At 43.9% G+C, this 16,514-nt stretch overlaps 1 protein-coding gene across 1 annotated transcript in view; it reads left to right on the top strand.

Annotated features, from left to right (window-relative positions):
* mctp1a (multiple C2 domains, transmembrane 1a) overlaps positions 1–16,514 on the top strand; it is a 182,543-nt gene that overhangs the window by 154,562 nt on the left and 11,467 nt on the right. Inside the window, exons 18-20 of the mRNA XM_050050022.1 lie at positions 13,282–13,391; positions 14,193–14,302; positions 14,561–14,658. Of these exons, the coding sequence (XP_049905979.1) occupies positions 13,282–13,391; positions 14,193–14,302; positions 14,561–14,658 (318 nt within the window). The remainder of the gene's footprint in view (positions 1–13,281; positions 13,392–14,192; positions 14,303–14,560; positions 14,659–16,514) is intronic.

Below are 16,514 nucleotides of genomic sequence, written 5' to 3' on the forward strand. Positions count from 1 at the left end.
TTAGCTTGAAGACATTGATCTGGAAAATCTGAAGTACACTGAAATGAAAATTCAATTCAAGTCTTATTTATGGGCCAATTCCTGAAGGTATTCCATATTAACCAGCACTGAAATCTGTTTTCATTCAAGACTGGGGTCAAACAGTAACCCTTCTGTGTTTTTGTCATTGTTGTTTTTGACCTACTGAAGCACCAGCAGGTTTTAGTAATGTCTTATGTCGGCCTGCATGGCCAGACCTATCTGCACATTTTTCTTTGTAGCACTGTGCCACCGCTGATGAGAGGTCTGGCTGAACCAATCATGATCTGCACTTAAGGAATAAAGTGTAAAGTGCTCTGGGTTGTTTGTATTTCTTTAAACCAATCACAAGCGTCTTTGGTAGCAGTAAGCCCAGGATGCAGTGATGGTGCCCTTGCAAATTAGTGTTGGGTGATGGGACTCCCCAAAAACTTGGTATTTTACCCGTAAGCTTTGCCTTACCCCCTGTGTCACACAGTGTTGTGCACCTGATGTGCATTTTCATCCGCTTGCATTCGATCATACCGCCACTTTTTGGATAAGCTTGCAAAACTATGCCTAAAAAGTTGTTTATTAAGCTAATCTTTGTCTTAACCCCAAGACTAAACCACAAGGGGATTTCAAGCCTAAGTGTAACTTCAAACAGAGATGATTTTTCATGTTTTTGTGATCATCAATTTATGAAGAAACACTTAGATTTCTGCTCCTTGTACTGCTGGCAGGGCTGCAACCACGACTAGAGCTCCCTGCAAATTTTCAAATGACTTTTATCTGACTGCTGATAAATTCCCAAATTGAGGTTCAAAAGGTTATACTGGAAAATATTTGCAACTAAATAGAGCTAAAATACACTGATAATTAGATGGACTAAATTATGTCCAATGAACAAGCTTACAAGGCAGAGCATCAATTTCCATGATGTACATGGGTGTGAAAAAAGTAGACAAATCATAGAAAAACATGACTTGTAAAGTCTGTATACTTCCATACTTGACATGCATCAAATAAGATGATCTCATATTGTAGGCGTGTATTATTCTCTCTAGTTTGACATATTTTCCAAGCTTAAGAAACGAAACTGGCCCATACTTTGCCACTCAGTCCAACTTCTCATTTTCATCAAGCCAAAATAATTCTTGCGAATGTGCACACGTTATCATATAAAGGTATGCTGTGTCCTGCAAAACCACGCCCATCCAGGTGAAATGCCAAGTTTTGGTAGAGCCCTGTCAGGAGGTAGCGCAGGGGAAGGGAAATTCCATCTGAAACAGGCAGCCACTGGCAGGCTTATATGGTATGCAAAGTCTTTGACCTAGACTATGGCTTATTCGATTGAAATACAGCGTTGAATAATATTGGACTGTATGACTCACGCAGAGCTTGCATAACACACAGCGAATAACCCCAATATGGTTACTCCCATCCAACCAGTATTCCTGAAAGGTTAGATCAGGTTGAAATGCATGTCTGGTGTCATCAGTTTTAAGTGTGCTGTTTTTTTGATGAGTTCACTGTGTGTATAATATTGAGCATACTGTACATGATCCTCTGTTTCTTCTTCTCTCCTGCCACACAGCCGTCTTTCGACACAACAGTATCTCTTTATCCGTCTCATCTATAGTGCTGAGACAACCGTCCCGCCCTCCACTGCTTTCCCCGTAGGCACGACTCACACACATACATGTTCATACACAAACATGCAAGCATGCACATTTGTGGGATTATCAGTGCTTCTCTGGCAAATATGGTTATCTAAAACTCCTGGTAAAGGGCTAGTATTGGCACATATACCCAGTTCTCATCCTGCAGGCCTCACAGCCATTTTCAGTGACTTAATTTTTTTTTTTTTTTTTTTTTTGTATTCTCTCTCCTCAGCTCAGTCCCTTCTTCTGTGTGTCATTAAGCCGGCGTCTACGATCTCTGCTCCATGTAATGTTAAATAAGGCACACACTTTGTCTCAGAGTGAATATGGTTTAAAACAGTCTAAGTTTTCTGACTTATCTCCAGATAGCATATGGAGCTCTGCGGCACCCTCCCAAGCCCCGGCACTCCTCTCAGTCCCAGTCACGGCACTGCGCAGATCACTCAGATAGCGACATGGCATAATGTAATTGGACTAAAGAGAGCACTGGGAATTATATCAATGCTCTGAAAAAAGAAGTGTGACTGAAATGTTGTTCTGGGGAGGCTATTGAGCTTGTGATGCAGCAGGGTTGTCCTCAGGTATCGTGGGGGTTTCAACTGCTGAGGAGAATGGGGAAAGAGAGAGAGAGACAGAGGGAGAGAGGGGAAGAGAAAAAAAGTTTGAATGTCTGTGTTCTTTTCTTCTCGCCGCCTGTGAAGGATGAAAAGCGTCACGCTGTAAAAGATGCTTTTGACTTTTCCGCTTCATTTTTCTTCCCATCTCACTGTTTTTTTTTCTTCTCGTTGTTCAGCAGAGACGCTGGTAGGAACTGCATTTTAATCATGTTTCGCTAATAGAGGGAGGAATGAAAACAAAAAGGAGGGTGAAAGAGGCATGGAGGGGTATTGTCTCTCTATGCAAAATACACTGCATTGTTTGTTTGTTTTTCCTCTTTGTCACACACATACATCAGGTGGATCATCTCTCACTATCTCTATTCCCCCCAGATACAGATCTAGTGCTTTGTCTTTTGCTTTCTCTCATTTCTCCTTCAATCTCTGACTCTCCGCCATCCTCTTAACACTTTTACTTTAACTCTGGCCTTTGTTATTTAAATGAAATGTTGCTGTTTTTGCACTGTGGGTCTTTTTCCGTAGTTTTATACACTCTGCCTATAGGCTAAAACAGTTTACAGTATACTCACCACTGTAATTTCGAGTATTATACTGTAGACATGTGTGCTTCTCTGGATACAGCTTGCTATTGTCCAATGGACTATCGAATTCGGTTGTTTTTAAGGCTATACAAAGATGAGTTCTGGAAAAAAAAAAAATCAATTATGACTGTGGTCTGCATTGCAAGGCTAAAGCTGTTTTTAGAGCGGTGCGTATGTTTACAATCTGCAGTACATTTGGTGAGAACAATGTTATTCTTACCTACAGGCTACAGCCAAGTTATATTGGCCGAAACATCAACTTTAAGACCCAGTTGTAAAACATCCACATTTTTTTTCCTTTTACCCTTTTACCTTAATTTCTCTGGGTGGTAAAGAGAAAATCTCACTGTAATCTATCCACAAGGACCCTAAACCAGGCCCCTGGGAGGACAGCCGTGATAAAAACCATATCCTCGAGGATATGTTGGCTTCCTGGCACTTTGAGTGGATACGAGCGATGGTGGTAAGTGGGCATGTGTGTGGCTCTGGCACTCCTGATGGTGTGTGTCGCTGTCTTCCGGTTTCCTATTTAGCTCATCGTCTGTCCGACGGCCTCTGTCTGCCGTCCTGTCGGGGTTTGTGTGCAATACTTGTCCCCTGTCCACGTCTCAATCAACACCCACGCACTGCACGTTCGGCCCGCAACCCAACCCCACCTCGAGGCCTCTGCCTCTGCCTGCTCTTTAAGGTGATGGGGGAACTAATGGGGCTCCAGCATGGAAGGCTGCTCCCGTCTTTTTATGTGACTTCCCTATAGCATTTTAGACCTGTTACACTGCAAGGTGACAGCTGTGTTGAGGTGCAACGGTGTGTTAACTATGTTTTGCTGGTGGAACTTTTGGCTCTGGGGTACGAAAGGGTGACATTGGAAGTGACTCGAGTGGATTTTTTTTTTTACTTGTTGGGGGTATAAGGGAATAGATTTCCCCTCATAAAGTGGTGTAGTGTGTTTTTTATTTTTCCCAAAAATACACTTTCAGATTCAGATTTCTTTTTTTGAAAAGCGCTAATTACATTCCTCTCACAAATAATGATTGTTTTCACACCTTATGACCCCTAAGTCACTGATAATAAGCACCGAACAAACTAATTTTCTAATGAGTTTCAGAGCCCCGAGTGTGTATACGTGCGTGCATGTGTGTGCAGTTGTGGGTGGTGGGGTGATTTGAATGCGCTTGTGAGCGCGTTTTCTTAAAAGTTGCTACAGAAAAAGCAAAACTATTTCATATTGCTAGAGCAAATCCCAATGCTCATTATGCCTAATGCAGCAATGTCTACTCCCCCAACTGTTATTGTTCTGAATCACATACACACAAGCGGCTGAACCAACTGAACTTTTTGACTGATGAACTATGCATCAAAGGATTACGACAAGCACTCGTTGCACTGTAGGTGAGGAGTTCTTGTGTGCTCTCATCCACCCAAAGTAACTCTCTCCGAGACTCTCACCAAATAGGATGTTGAAGACGGCACACACTCAGCCCTCCCGGTCTCTCATTGGACAGAATGTGGAGCACAACACTTGACAGCAGTGTCGTCTGAATTTGAAAGTCAGACATGTTAGAAGGCAGCCGCCACCTTTTCTTTTAACAAGAGTCATAAATCTGTAATGAGCACAGAGAGGATGCATATTTTATTTACTTTTTTGAAGACGTGATCCCTTCACTTCATAGCGATGCACCCTCGCTCTGTCTTTTCTTTTTTTTCTTCCAAAACAAAGTTTAAAACAGTGGATGTTACAGCTGTTTCTATTGCCTGTGTCTCTCTGAACATGAATATGTAATTAAAGGTACGCCAAAGTTAGCGAGAGTTTCACAGACCTAGGTGATGAATCATGCGGTTTTACCAGAACAAGAGTATGATGATTAAGTTAATTATAAAATGTTAAATATTGTATAGTAAAGTCATAATTAGCCTAAATATAATAGGCTCATGTGCATACACTTTACAGAATCATTTTCTTTTTAATTTATTACCTAATTCCTGTACCTTATCTAAACATGTAAAAGCCCATTTGTACCCTTATCTCGGGGTATAGCCGAAACAAATTAATCCAGAATTTACATTGTGCTGTAGCATATGTTTTAAGGCAACACAGACAGAGACTGAGACGGACAAACAGACAGACTGACAGACAGTCAGATGAGGGGGGGAGATGGGCTGGAGCAGCTAAACCAGGCCAACAGAGGACAAGAGTAATGTTGTCCCATTCATCACACACTGCCAGGCTGGATCCTGGGAAGGACAGGGGAAGGAGAGTGCAGGAGCAGGGGAGCAGAGGTGAGGCAAAGTGGGGGAGAATTGGGCAGGCTGGGGGTGCAGGGTGGGCGGGGGTCGGGTGGCGTTCAGCGGGAGGCGAGGAAGGGGAAGCGCCGAAGTTGCGGGGTGGTAGTCATTTATGTGTACATGTGTGCGCCCGACCTTGAGTCTGATGGAGTGGCTGGTGTGGTGGAGGTGATGAGAGGCCCCAGGGGGAGATGGGTAAAGATGATCAGTGGCAAACAACCTCCTGCCACCCATCAGAGACACACACACACACAAACTCATAACACCAGAAACCTTTCTCTTTAGGATAGGAAGCAGAGGTCAAACTGAAAATAAGTCACCACCACCACCACCACTTTTTCCTTTTATTCCCTCTTTTTCTTTTTCCCTCTATCCCTCTCTTTTACATATGTGTATATTTATCCGCGCGTTGGGACTAGGCTGGGTGAAGAGACTAATTAATACTAGAGAGCATTGTGTCTGCCTGGTCCACCTTCAGCTGACAGTCTAAACTAGAGTTTGACTTTGGCTTTGTGGGAGCAACCCTCAGCGCGCACGGATATTCTCAAAGAAAACTGTGTGTATATCCTTCACATATACACACACTCTCCTTCTCACATTCATCCATTTGGGCCTATGGGAGTGGGACGCCCCTTCACATCTTAACGTGGCCTTTGTGTGTGCGAGCTGCTTGATGAGGGCCAGGAGGACGTGCAGCACATCTCAACACCCTAGTTAAACAGATATTTATGTGTTTATGATAAAAAGAGAGGGAGGGGAAATTGAGATGTATTCCCTGCATTCGCTCATGGATTAGTTGTTGTATGAGATAAATTATTTATTTAAACCGCAGCTTCGAAAAAAAAAAAAAGGAACATCTGCCTCTTTCATGTGGCGCTGGCGAGGTGCCAGGTTGCATGGTGGCATCTGAGGCCGGTCGCAGGGCCTTTTGTCTCGTCTTGTTGTCATTTCCTGACAGAGGGGAGATGTTCTTCTAGGCCACTGGGTTCCCAAGTTTGTTTTTTTCCTCCCTCAGGGGCCTCTCCTAACTCCCAGTGGGTAAAATCTGTGACTCATCGCTCCCCAGCGGAGTTGGTAATACTTGGAATAGACACAGATAAAACATATTAGTTTTAATTTTAAGGGCAGTCACTGGCTTACATAATGTGCCTCTGTTTTAGGAGCTGAACTATTTAAGTGGTCAACATGAGAGATAAAAAGCACTCCATGCTGCATTTGACTCACTGCCAAAAAAATGCCATTATAAGAAACTATTAATTCATTATGCCTATAAAAAAGTTAAACAAGGGAAAATTACTTTAGTAGTTTACAAAGCAGCTAATCACATTTTCATTAAAATATGCCAAACAAACTTGTCTCATTTGGCTGATTATTTAGTATTTCACCCCTGGAAAGACGGCCTTTTCATAAAACTGGGTAGTAGACAGACACAAATACTTTAGAAATTGGCGCTATGTAACCAGTGAAACCAGACCAGAAAGGCTTTGACATTCCTTTTAGCTCGAGAGGTAGAAACCTTAACCTGTCAGAAAGCACTGTACTGCACCGGACCAATAAACGCTCCAGCTGGTGTGTGACATAATGCCGGCTTGTCTGTTTTGACACAGACAGCAATATGGCGGCTGGCTGGTAACAAATGATCTTGTATTACAATTACCATTAAGCTTAAATATGTTTCTGAAAACATTTTAGGTGAGAAATAAACAATTCAGTAACAGAATCTTGGTTTATTTTTGATCAGCGCTGCTTAGTCTTACAGTTTAATCTGAGTTTGGTCGGAGTTTAGGGGGAGATGGTGTGCAAGTATTGACACATACTAGCCATATGACTCCCTTCAGAATATCTTTGAACATAAATTAACTTTAACTAGAGACAGGCCATCTGCACATTTAACTGTTTCGACTTGAATTGTTACTCATGTATGGAGCCAAACAAAATACTACAAGACTAAACTAAATGCCACCAAAGAATGCTAATAAGAAAATGAAAGCCTCGTCTCCTACAAGTGAACAGTGTTGCACTTTCATCAGTCATCAAATTGTATTTATTTAATTGCAGTAAGCCAGCAATTCAGAGCAGCCAAATATCATGTTCATGAGCACTAAATCATTATTTTCTTTTATCCATATTTCATTTTCAGAGAGATTGCAACACGTCAAGTTTTAAGTATACAGTATATGCTAATTGTATGCGCTATTTATTATTCTGTCATTCCTAATTCTTGCACAGGCTTTGGAAATTGAATTTGTGTCACCCCTAAAGCATTCCTCAACTTGCCCAACTTTTCAATGTTTCTTTTTTTTTTTTCTTCTTCTTTTTTTTTTCCTGGGGTGGAAATGGGAAGGATGCTGCCTCCCTCTGCAGTTACAAAATCAACACAAACGCTTTCAGATGCCCTCTGGGAGACACATATTAGCATCCTGTCACGTTTTATATGACATTTCAATTTTTACTGTGCTGCCAGAGTGAGAGAGGCGAAAAAAGAAAAACAAAGAAAAACAGGTGCAATTTTAGCACAGCAGCAACGAGCGGCAGCCACTTGTGGTTCAGACTCATTTTGTGGTGCGCTGGGATGTATGTTGCTGCATTATAACGGTTAGGTTTATCATTTTTATGGCGTAACCCAGCAGGGAGAACAATGTGATCGGAGGTTAAAACAGTCTCAAATGGCTCTCTCTATTTCCACCCAGTAGATATAGGACAGATATTTGAGTCCAGCGTAATAGGCTAAGTCCTCAGTGACCTCTCTCTTGTTTAGCTCTAGGCCTTGGGTCAGTGAAGAACATACTGTCTTTGCAAAGTTTACAACTGCTCGCTTTGCACTTTTGCATATAGATGTACTCTGGCGTGATGCTATCTCCCTGAAAGAGAAATGGAGCAGTCGAGTACACAGAGGCATTGTGCATCTTTCCTTTGTTAAATATTTAATCAAGTGTTTCAAGGAGTTTACCACATTTGTTTACCACAATTTACCAGCGAGTGCAATGTGGTTAGCCTGACTTGGCTGTTTCTGTGCGTGTGTGTGTGTGAGAGAGTGTGCGTCCCTGGGCTCTCTCTGGTGTCACTGAGGGTTGTTTCTCCTTAACGCATGCAAACAGCTCATATCACTTTAACGAGCCTTCCCGCCTCTGTCTTTCCTGATGCGAGCGCTCCCATGATGCAGCCTGCTCCACACACTTGTACACAGGGTGGCTCAGTGCTGAACTGATGGGTGCTTGGCTGAGATTTCGTATCACACTCCGCACATCCAAACAATGATGCAAACTTTGGACATAACCACAAAAGATGCATTTATATTCTTTAAACGGCCCGCATGCAATTAAAACGGGTCTCGCTCTCAACAAAGGACACCGACTCACTAAATATTTCTGCTACCAGCCTGATGAGAGTTAATTGATGTCAAAGATTTCCTCTGCACATAGAAACATTTCATTCACGGGATAAACGGATTGTCTCAATGCAGTTTTTCATTTAATACACAGTAGTATGCAGTTCTTATAACTTTACACATACAACTCTGAGTGGCCCTGACCCTTTGCTATGCAGCGGATTATAAAACAGATGCTTTTCATAAGGAGAGATAGACCATCACATAGGAAAAGACAAAGAGAATGAATAATAATGACAGAGGAAGTGTGTAAAGGCCTCAAGATTCCTTTGTATTTATATTAGATAGACACTCTGGAGTATGCACAAATTACTGATGTTTTAAATTAGCAAATCAGTAGAGTACTGATGGTCATGGGCATTCAGAAAATTAATTAAAGCAGTATGTATTCTCTCTTCTTATATATTCCGTCAACCCACAACTGGGGATGCTAAATTATATTCAGTGTTTTGATATTCTTGCATATATTTTGTTTTCATTTAACATTACTCCTCTCTATTGTATATGCAATCATTTTAAATCCTTTGTGTAAAGCATGTGGTTCAATATAGTTGTGGCAGAAAGCAAGCCACAAATCTTAAGGATTCATCTCAGAATATGATTTGCTTTATTTAAGCAGGAAGTTCATGCCATTGCACATAGTTTTATATGGGTTCTTTGCGGAACATAATATGTGTGCTTGACATCTATATAGATTCAGAGCTGTCTTGCAGGAGATGAAATCGTCAAGAACGACCGCTCTGTCAGCCGACTGCAACGACAATTTGTAGTACACAAACTGAACTGGCAGTTACTGTAACATGTCAGCGTAACACATTGCAGATTAACCTACAGTTGCAGTCTATTAAAATGCATGATGCTAAACTCATTAGGCAGGCTTATTACACTATCTGTCGGAACGATTCAAGCCATGCAGCATCATCCTTCAGAACAACTGCTGTCAGAGGTGCTGGGATTTGTAGCCTACTTTGAGGTTTAACATGACTTGCAACTGTAGCCAAGTCAAAGCGAGAGGCCTCACCGATTTAATTTTATTAGCCGTGCCTTCAGGTCTCCAAACAAACCCACTTAGTGTTCCTGACATACACAGGAAGAGACAGATGGAAATACCGACCCTGAGTCTCCTGCACAGCCTCTGCTCATCCTCCTGAGTGAGACCAGAAGCTAGTCAGGAATGGAAAATCATGTTCTCATGACATATCACATGTGAGCTGGTGGATGACACACATGCACACACATTCCTCGGAAACCACAGAGAGCAGGAGTCCTTGATTTAACTTATTATACTGATGATGGATCCACTCTTGAGGATGTGAAAATGTGTGTCTTCGAGAGCTCACCTCCCTGATTCACATATTTTGTATTTTGTTTGATATCTAAGCCAACAGAAAGCTTCCTTTAACCTTGACTGTGATGTGTGAATGCCATGTCTCTCTCCTCATCTTTCTGTATCAATTCCCTGTCTATCAGTGATGACATTGCAGTCTAAAACAAACTTGCTCGGTAGAGATAGAAACTGCTTTTAGATGTCAAGGGCCCTCATCGTATAATCTGTCAGGATATAATATCGTTTGTAGAGTCACACAGCAAGACCAGGTGTGCAGATCAACCTTATCTAATAGCTGTAGGGTGTGTGCGTGTGTGTGTGTATGTATGTTTGTGTGCATATTAGGTTCCATTATAAGAACAGGTTGCCTGGCTCCATATGTGCGCAGTGTGCGGGGAAGCTGGGAAAACAAGGTTCTCCGTGGCCCTCTGTGTTATTGCTACCTCCCGCCTCCCCAAGCCGTGTTTGAAGACAGGAAATACGAGTCAGACCGCAGTCCGAGGGGCATGTGGCAATGGTTTATACTCCGATGACCTCTGACCTATCCTCTCCACCCCCGCCCGCTCTCTCACACCACTCCCCTGGCTCTCAAACACCCTCCCGAAAATAAAACGGCCTGACCCAGCCCAGCCCGGCTCGGCATGGCCGAACCCAGCCCAGCACAATAGACCCTGCGTTCTGAGATTTGTTTGAGCGAGCAATGAAAAACAGATGGACTCTGACGAAAGGACTGAGAAGAGGAGGAGAGAGCGAGGAAGAAAGAAAGGGAGTCTTGTAAAATATTTGCGAAGAAAAATAACCCAGGGACGCTGTCTAATTATATCTATTTGTCTTGTGTGGTTTTGCTGGGGAGGCCATGTGGTCTCCCTGACTGCTCCATGGTTCATTTTTCACATTATCTGATCCTGGATGGAGAGTAAAAAGAAGAGGGTGGGTTTCGGGGCAGTGGGGGGGCGGCTGGGTGTTTTGGGTCTCAATGGGAGGGTTGTGGTGAGGGGGGGGGGGGNTTCACATTATCTGATCCTGGATGGAGAGTAAAAAGAAGAGGGTGGGTTTCGGGGCAGTGGGGGGGCGGCTGGGTGTTTTGGGTCTCAATGGGAGGGTTGTGGTGAGGTGGGGGGGGGGGGGCTGGCCTCAAGGAGCGAAATGTGGTAAAGGCCTCTGGGGTCCTGGAGGTTTCACGTCTTTGACTGCTTCACTGTCTTCTTTGGGTATAATGATAAGGATTACTCTGAGTTTTACTTCTCTAATATAACAGTGTCCATCCATCTTCATCAATAACACAGCCATTGCTACACACGCTCTTTCTCTAACAAAAGAGAAGCATTTGGAGGCCATGTAGGGTTATGCCATGTTCTTTTGGCTTCTCTTAAACTTTCTGACTAAAGCTTCATCTTCTCCTTTGCCTTCAAGTTCTTTAAACAGCTGTGTAATATCCTTATTCTTTCCAGCTTTATGAACTCCAGACTCTCTGAACCATGAAGGTTTCTGGCATCTTTACCTCATTTTCTTTTGCTGCAAATGTTCATTTGTTTAAAGGTTTAGTGTGCATACTTCAGGGGGATATATTGGCAGAAATATTGCACTGCCATGTTTGTATGGGAGCCCAGAATGAACGAACCAAACACTGGCTCTGGATAGGGCAACTGGCATTTTCTTGTCAGCCACCGTAGTTAGCCCCTCCCCAACAAGACTTTGCTTTTCCCAGGAAAGCAAAAGCCTGACCCTTCCTATTCTGCCTTACTCTGCCTCTGATTGGCTTACCCTGACATTCTTACCCTAATCAATCTCACTCATGTTGCCTATGCCTAACCAATCTAACCAATGAAGGCAATTAGTACTAGCCAATCAGAGGGAGAGAGAAGGGTGAGTCGTGCCTTCACTATCCTAGGCCTTTACGGAAAGCGGAAAATTTGTCATTTGTTTTGGAGTGGAAGAGACCTCTACAGATATTTCGGCTCCTAGCAAAAACCTCTTGAATGTCGGCATCTTAGGGTGCTTTCTTCACACTTGCCCAAACGAACTGAACTTAGGGGGTACACGAGATTTAGTTCAATTGAACTAAACCAAACAGGGCAGGTGTGAAAGCACACTTAAGTTATCATTCAGTGTTTTTTTCCATTTTAAATCACCAGGTCTGTTTGTTTTGGAGAGGAGGAGACCTCTGCGGATAATTCGGTTCCCACTAAAAACCTCCTGAACAATGAACACTGGAAACCGGGAGTTCACGGTTGGCACATTGGAGAAGTTTTAGCTGGTTGCAATCTGCAGCCCTCATTGTTAGATGCTTCTAAATCCTAAACACCATTCTTTTAACATATTCTCAACAATCGGGGAAAAGAACACATCAAATCATCCACTGAGAGAATACCAGCAATGCCCCCTTCACTAAGAGACAAAAATATTGTCACTATGTCAGCAAGAAAGATTTTTTAAAGCTGTCTACACGCTGGTTTGGTAACATACTGGAACTGGATGATCTTAAAATGAAAGTCTACTACTTGTCATCTAGTATACTGATCAGCTGTGGTAGTACCACTGGACACTCTTGTAATGTTCTTCTGCTAAAAGATAATCTTCCTCTTCTTCTTGTTATGCCCCCCGTTTGTCTCCCAAGCATGCCCACCAATCACATCCAGCCGCAACCAGTCTGCGTGTTGATGTCCTCACTCAGCCAACGGCTCTCGATCACTCTCTGTCACCTCATTCTGTCCAGATCCATCCTGTCCCTGCCTGTCAGTCAGTCAGCAGGCAGCTCGTTGACTGTTGCATGACTTCTTCGATTCTTCACTTTGTTTCAGTAAGGGGAGGGGGGATGTAGATTTTAGATTGCCTGTCTAGTTTGTGGTTCCCCCCCTCCACTCTACACAGAATTCTCAAGTTCTCAACCATCAAAAGTTGAAAAGGAAGAGCTCTTCATGGTGGGTGACGACGTTTAATGAGGATGATAATGATGTCACGGCTGGTGACATCATCACAGTGTGCCAGCCAGCAGAACAAAAGAGGGCTCTGCCCGGTCTTCCTAGCTGTCTTGGCAGCAGCAGAGAGAGAGGGAGAGAAAGAGCCACCAAAGATTGATGTATCCATTCGGCTTTCAGTTTAATTCTGCCTCTCTATTCACATATTCAAATTTTCCTGTGTGAGCATTTTGATTTGTTCTGCCGACTTTATATCTCTATTACTGCCTGGAATGAAAGCACTCCGTCAGTTCATGCAGGATATCCGGTGATTTGGCTCCCCATCCCAAATCTTTGACGCTATTTAAAATGTATTGTTTTCACAAAGATGCCTGTGCCCAGCCTCTGTCTTCTCTCTCCTCTTTCTCTCTCCTCTTTCTCTCTTCACTGTCTCCCTCCATCTCTTATTCCCTCACCCTCGCTTTCTTTCTCGCTCGCCTACATCTCTATCTGTCCTCTTGCAGGACTCGGAGAGAAAGGGCTTCATGAACAAGCTTTATGCCATTCAGGACGTGTGCATCAGTGTGCAGAATGCACTGGATGAAGTGGCCTCCTATGGCGAGAGGATAAAGAAGTGAGTCGTAAGCCCGCTCCTCGGCAGCGGGCCCGCTCCGCTCTGCTCCGCACGTCCCAGTGGCTTTTTTTTTTTTTTCCTTCCGCAATGCCAGGTTGCCCCGCTTCCCCTTGCCAGCCTCACTGGGTATAACTCAGTGCTGCTCTCAGGAAACACTGCCAGCGTGACACTCGGCCCTGAGAGACAAACACACAGGCTGTCTGTCTTTATGTCCATCACATCTCACTTAACCCTGCATGACCTCTTAACTGAATCATGTACATACTAGATTAAACACATCACTGCACATGCACACACACACACAAAACCATTTATTCACTGCACACTCCTGCATACACGGGCGCCTTCACTTTTGCATTGAAACATTCAAAGCAAAGGGAAGGCAGGGAATTTAGTTTTGATTAAAAGCTGCAGTAAAAAAAGGAGTCAGGCTACAGGTTCCTTCTTTGGTTACGAGCAAAAACATTTTAAATCAAGCTGACACATTTGTGACCCGTGTTTTTGTAAAGTTGAAAGCATTTTACTGATTAGATAGTGTGAATTGTATTGAGTCGTAGCCCATTTTCACCCTGCAATGCTGACCTATAAGACTTAGGGGTGAAGTTATTTCCCTCCACACAGTTCCAGTGAGTGTGATGAATTTGTAGTGCAGTGACATCCAGATCAGCTTGTTTGGGTTGGAAAGAATTAAAATGCCCTCCCTGACTCCACTCTTTGCTCTTTCTCGGCGTGTTTGGCTGGACTGAACTTTGCCATGTCTCCTTATTTTTACAGTCCCCTTTTTTTCTTCTCTCATTTCAGCACATTTAACTGGACTGTGCCTTTCTTAAGCTGGCTGGCCATTGTGGCTTTCGGAGTGGCCACCATCATCATTTACTTCATCCCTCTACGATACATTGTGCTAGCCTGGGGTGAGCTAATGTCAAGGAATGTGTAATGTCTATGTACATGTACTGTAAGTGTAAGTAATTCACTTTGAAAGGTATAGTTCAATACAGAACAATGGTGTTTCTATGTCCCATGCTGCTTTTTGTCTAATGCACTCACACAAAACGAATACAACAGCCATAGAGGCTTTAACAGCTTCTATGACATACAGTATGTGCTGATGTCCACTTCTTTTTCCCACCTCTTCCCAACCTGCCCTCACCGTTTGTCTCTCTCTACAGGTGTGAATAAATTCACCAAGAAGCTGCGAGACCCTTACACCATTGATAACAACGAGCTGCTAGACTTCCTGTCCAGAGTGCCCTCAGATGTACAAGTGGTGGGTGAACTTTCCACTTTCATCTCTGTCTCATCTTTTATATCTTTTTGACAACACATCTGTCAGTTCCAGACAACGGCAAGGGTTAGGGCTCCTTTTATTATCTCCTCTGTCTCTAACTCCATCCTTTTGCTTTTCTTTTTTCATCCTCTCAGCCGTTGGCGCCTCTCTGTTGTACTTTTCATGTGTGGTGAACTCACCATCCATTGTTTTAGCCACACAGACGTCTAATCTAATTGTTTCAAAGTCGTTCCTGTGTTTTTCTATTAATAGCTTCCTAGTCTAATTCAATTTCCACGTACATAACTGGAGCTGTGTAATAAGATAACGAGGTTAAGTGAGTTTAGTGCCCAGCATATAACTAGGTTGATTGACTCCATACACATGCACTCACACACAATTACAGTTAGCTGTTGTTTCCCAGCTCTGCTAGTAATTGGAACAGAGTGTAAACCAACAGTTAACCAGCCCCATGCGGTTTTGCTTCTACATTAACCGTGAGATCAGATTAACTTTGTGGCTAAAGACTGCAGATGCTTCGTTAGGTAAATATAGGTGTGTGCGTGTGTGTGTGTGTGTGTGTGTGTGTGTGTGTGTGTGTGTGTGTGTGTGTGTATGTTAAGAGTAACGTGCTGTGCTGCTCAGGACGGAGTGCAGTTTAAACTGCAATTAAGCGGCAGCTTGTGAAAGTCGTTGTGTTATCCAGCACCGATGGTGTCCGCTGTGGCCGTTAAGCCCTGCTGTGCTAAGTTCAATACACACGCACATGGACGCACACATAAACACACATGCAGGCTGAGGCTCAACGACCCAGGGCCTCTGATACGACCAATCCCCTGCCACATCAGCGCTGACACACTTCCTCTTTGATCGCTTGTTGCCCGCAACTTCTTTCATCTTTACAGGGTCATAATCCTTGCTCTCCTACACACCCCAGCCAACCCCCCGTGTTCTCCCCCTTTCGGCCCCCGTGCAGTTTTACAGTGTCATAGTTTACTGGGGTCTGCTTAAGCAGTAGGCACAAGGCAGGTAGCCATCGGCTTAAATGAGATCAAGCTGTCCCCTCTGGTGAAGTGCAGCCACCTTACACACCTGGAGCCTGGAGGAGCAGAGCGGTGAAGGGGCCCAGGCCCGGCAGGTATAAGGCCTTTACAAGGCCCCTAATGAGGGCCTGCTGGCTAGGGAAGGTGGGGGCAGACATGCTGCTCTGGTCTGGTTCCCGTGCTGCTGGAGTTGTGCCTACTGTATAAGTAATACTGTAAGTGCTACTGTAACGGTTATTGCTGCAGCTGTTGGAATGGTAATTGTTGCCAGGTTTCACTGACAGTTTGGAGGCTTACCAAGTAATGAGGGTGAAAGACCAACGGAGAGGGGTAAGAATAGATTTCAGGGGAGGAAAGGTGAGGATGGAAATAGAGAAACAGGAGGTGGGATTAGGACAGAAAGAACAAGCAGGGTTGATTGATCATTGGAGAGGATTAGTTTGATTATTTAGGGTGGGGTAGTCTTGTTTGTATCAATAAGGCCAATGAAATTTAGAGTCACTGTTCAGCTGGTGAAGAACTGTGCTGATCACATTCTCACTGAATCCAAAGGTTAATTTTTTGTGAAGACACCCGGCTCAGCGGTCATTGACTAAAAACAGACCAGGACGTTCTGCTCTGCGGTGCATCCCGCAGCTGCCTCCGGTGGTGGGTTCACCTCATTGCCTGCCCCTGCCTCACTGGGTCAAAACCGTCCGTGGGGATTAAGCCCTTTAGGCTCTCGGATGATGCAGAGAGGTGCTGGGGTCCAAATGGAGCGTCCCCTCATGGGCACGTGTCCATAGCACCCGCTGGCATTGGTGCAGGGGCCCA

Source organism: Epinephelus moara, chromosome 8 (assembly GCF_006386435.1).
Source record: "Epinephelus moara isolate mb chromosome 8, YSFRI_EMoa_1.0, whole genome shotgun sequence".
NCBI lineage: Eukaryota > Metazoa > Chordata > Actinopteri > Perciformes > Serranidae > Epinephelus > Epinephelus moara.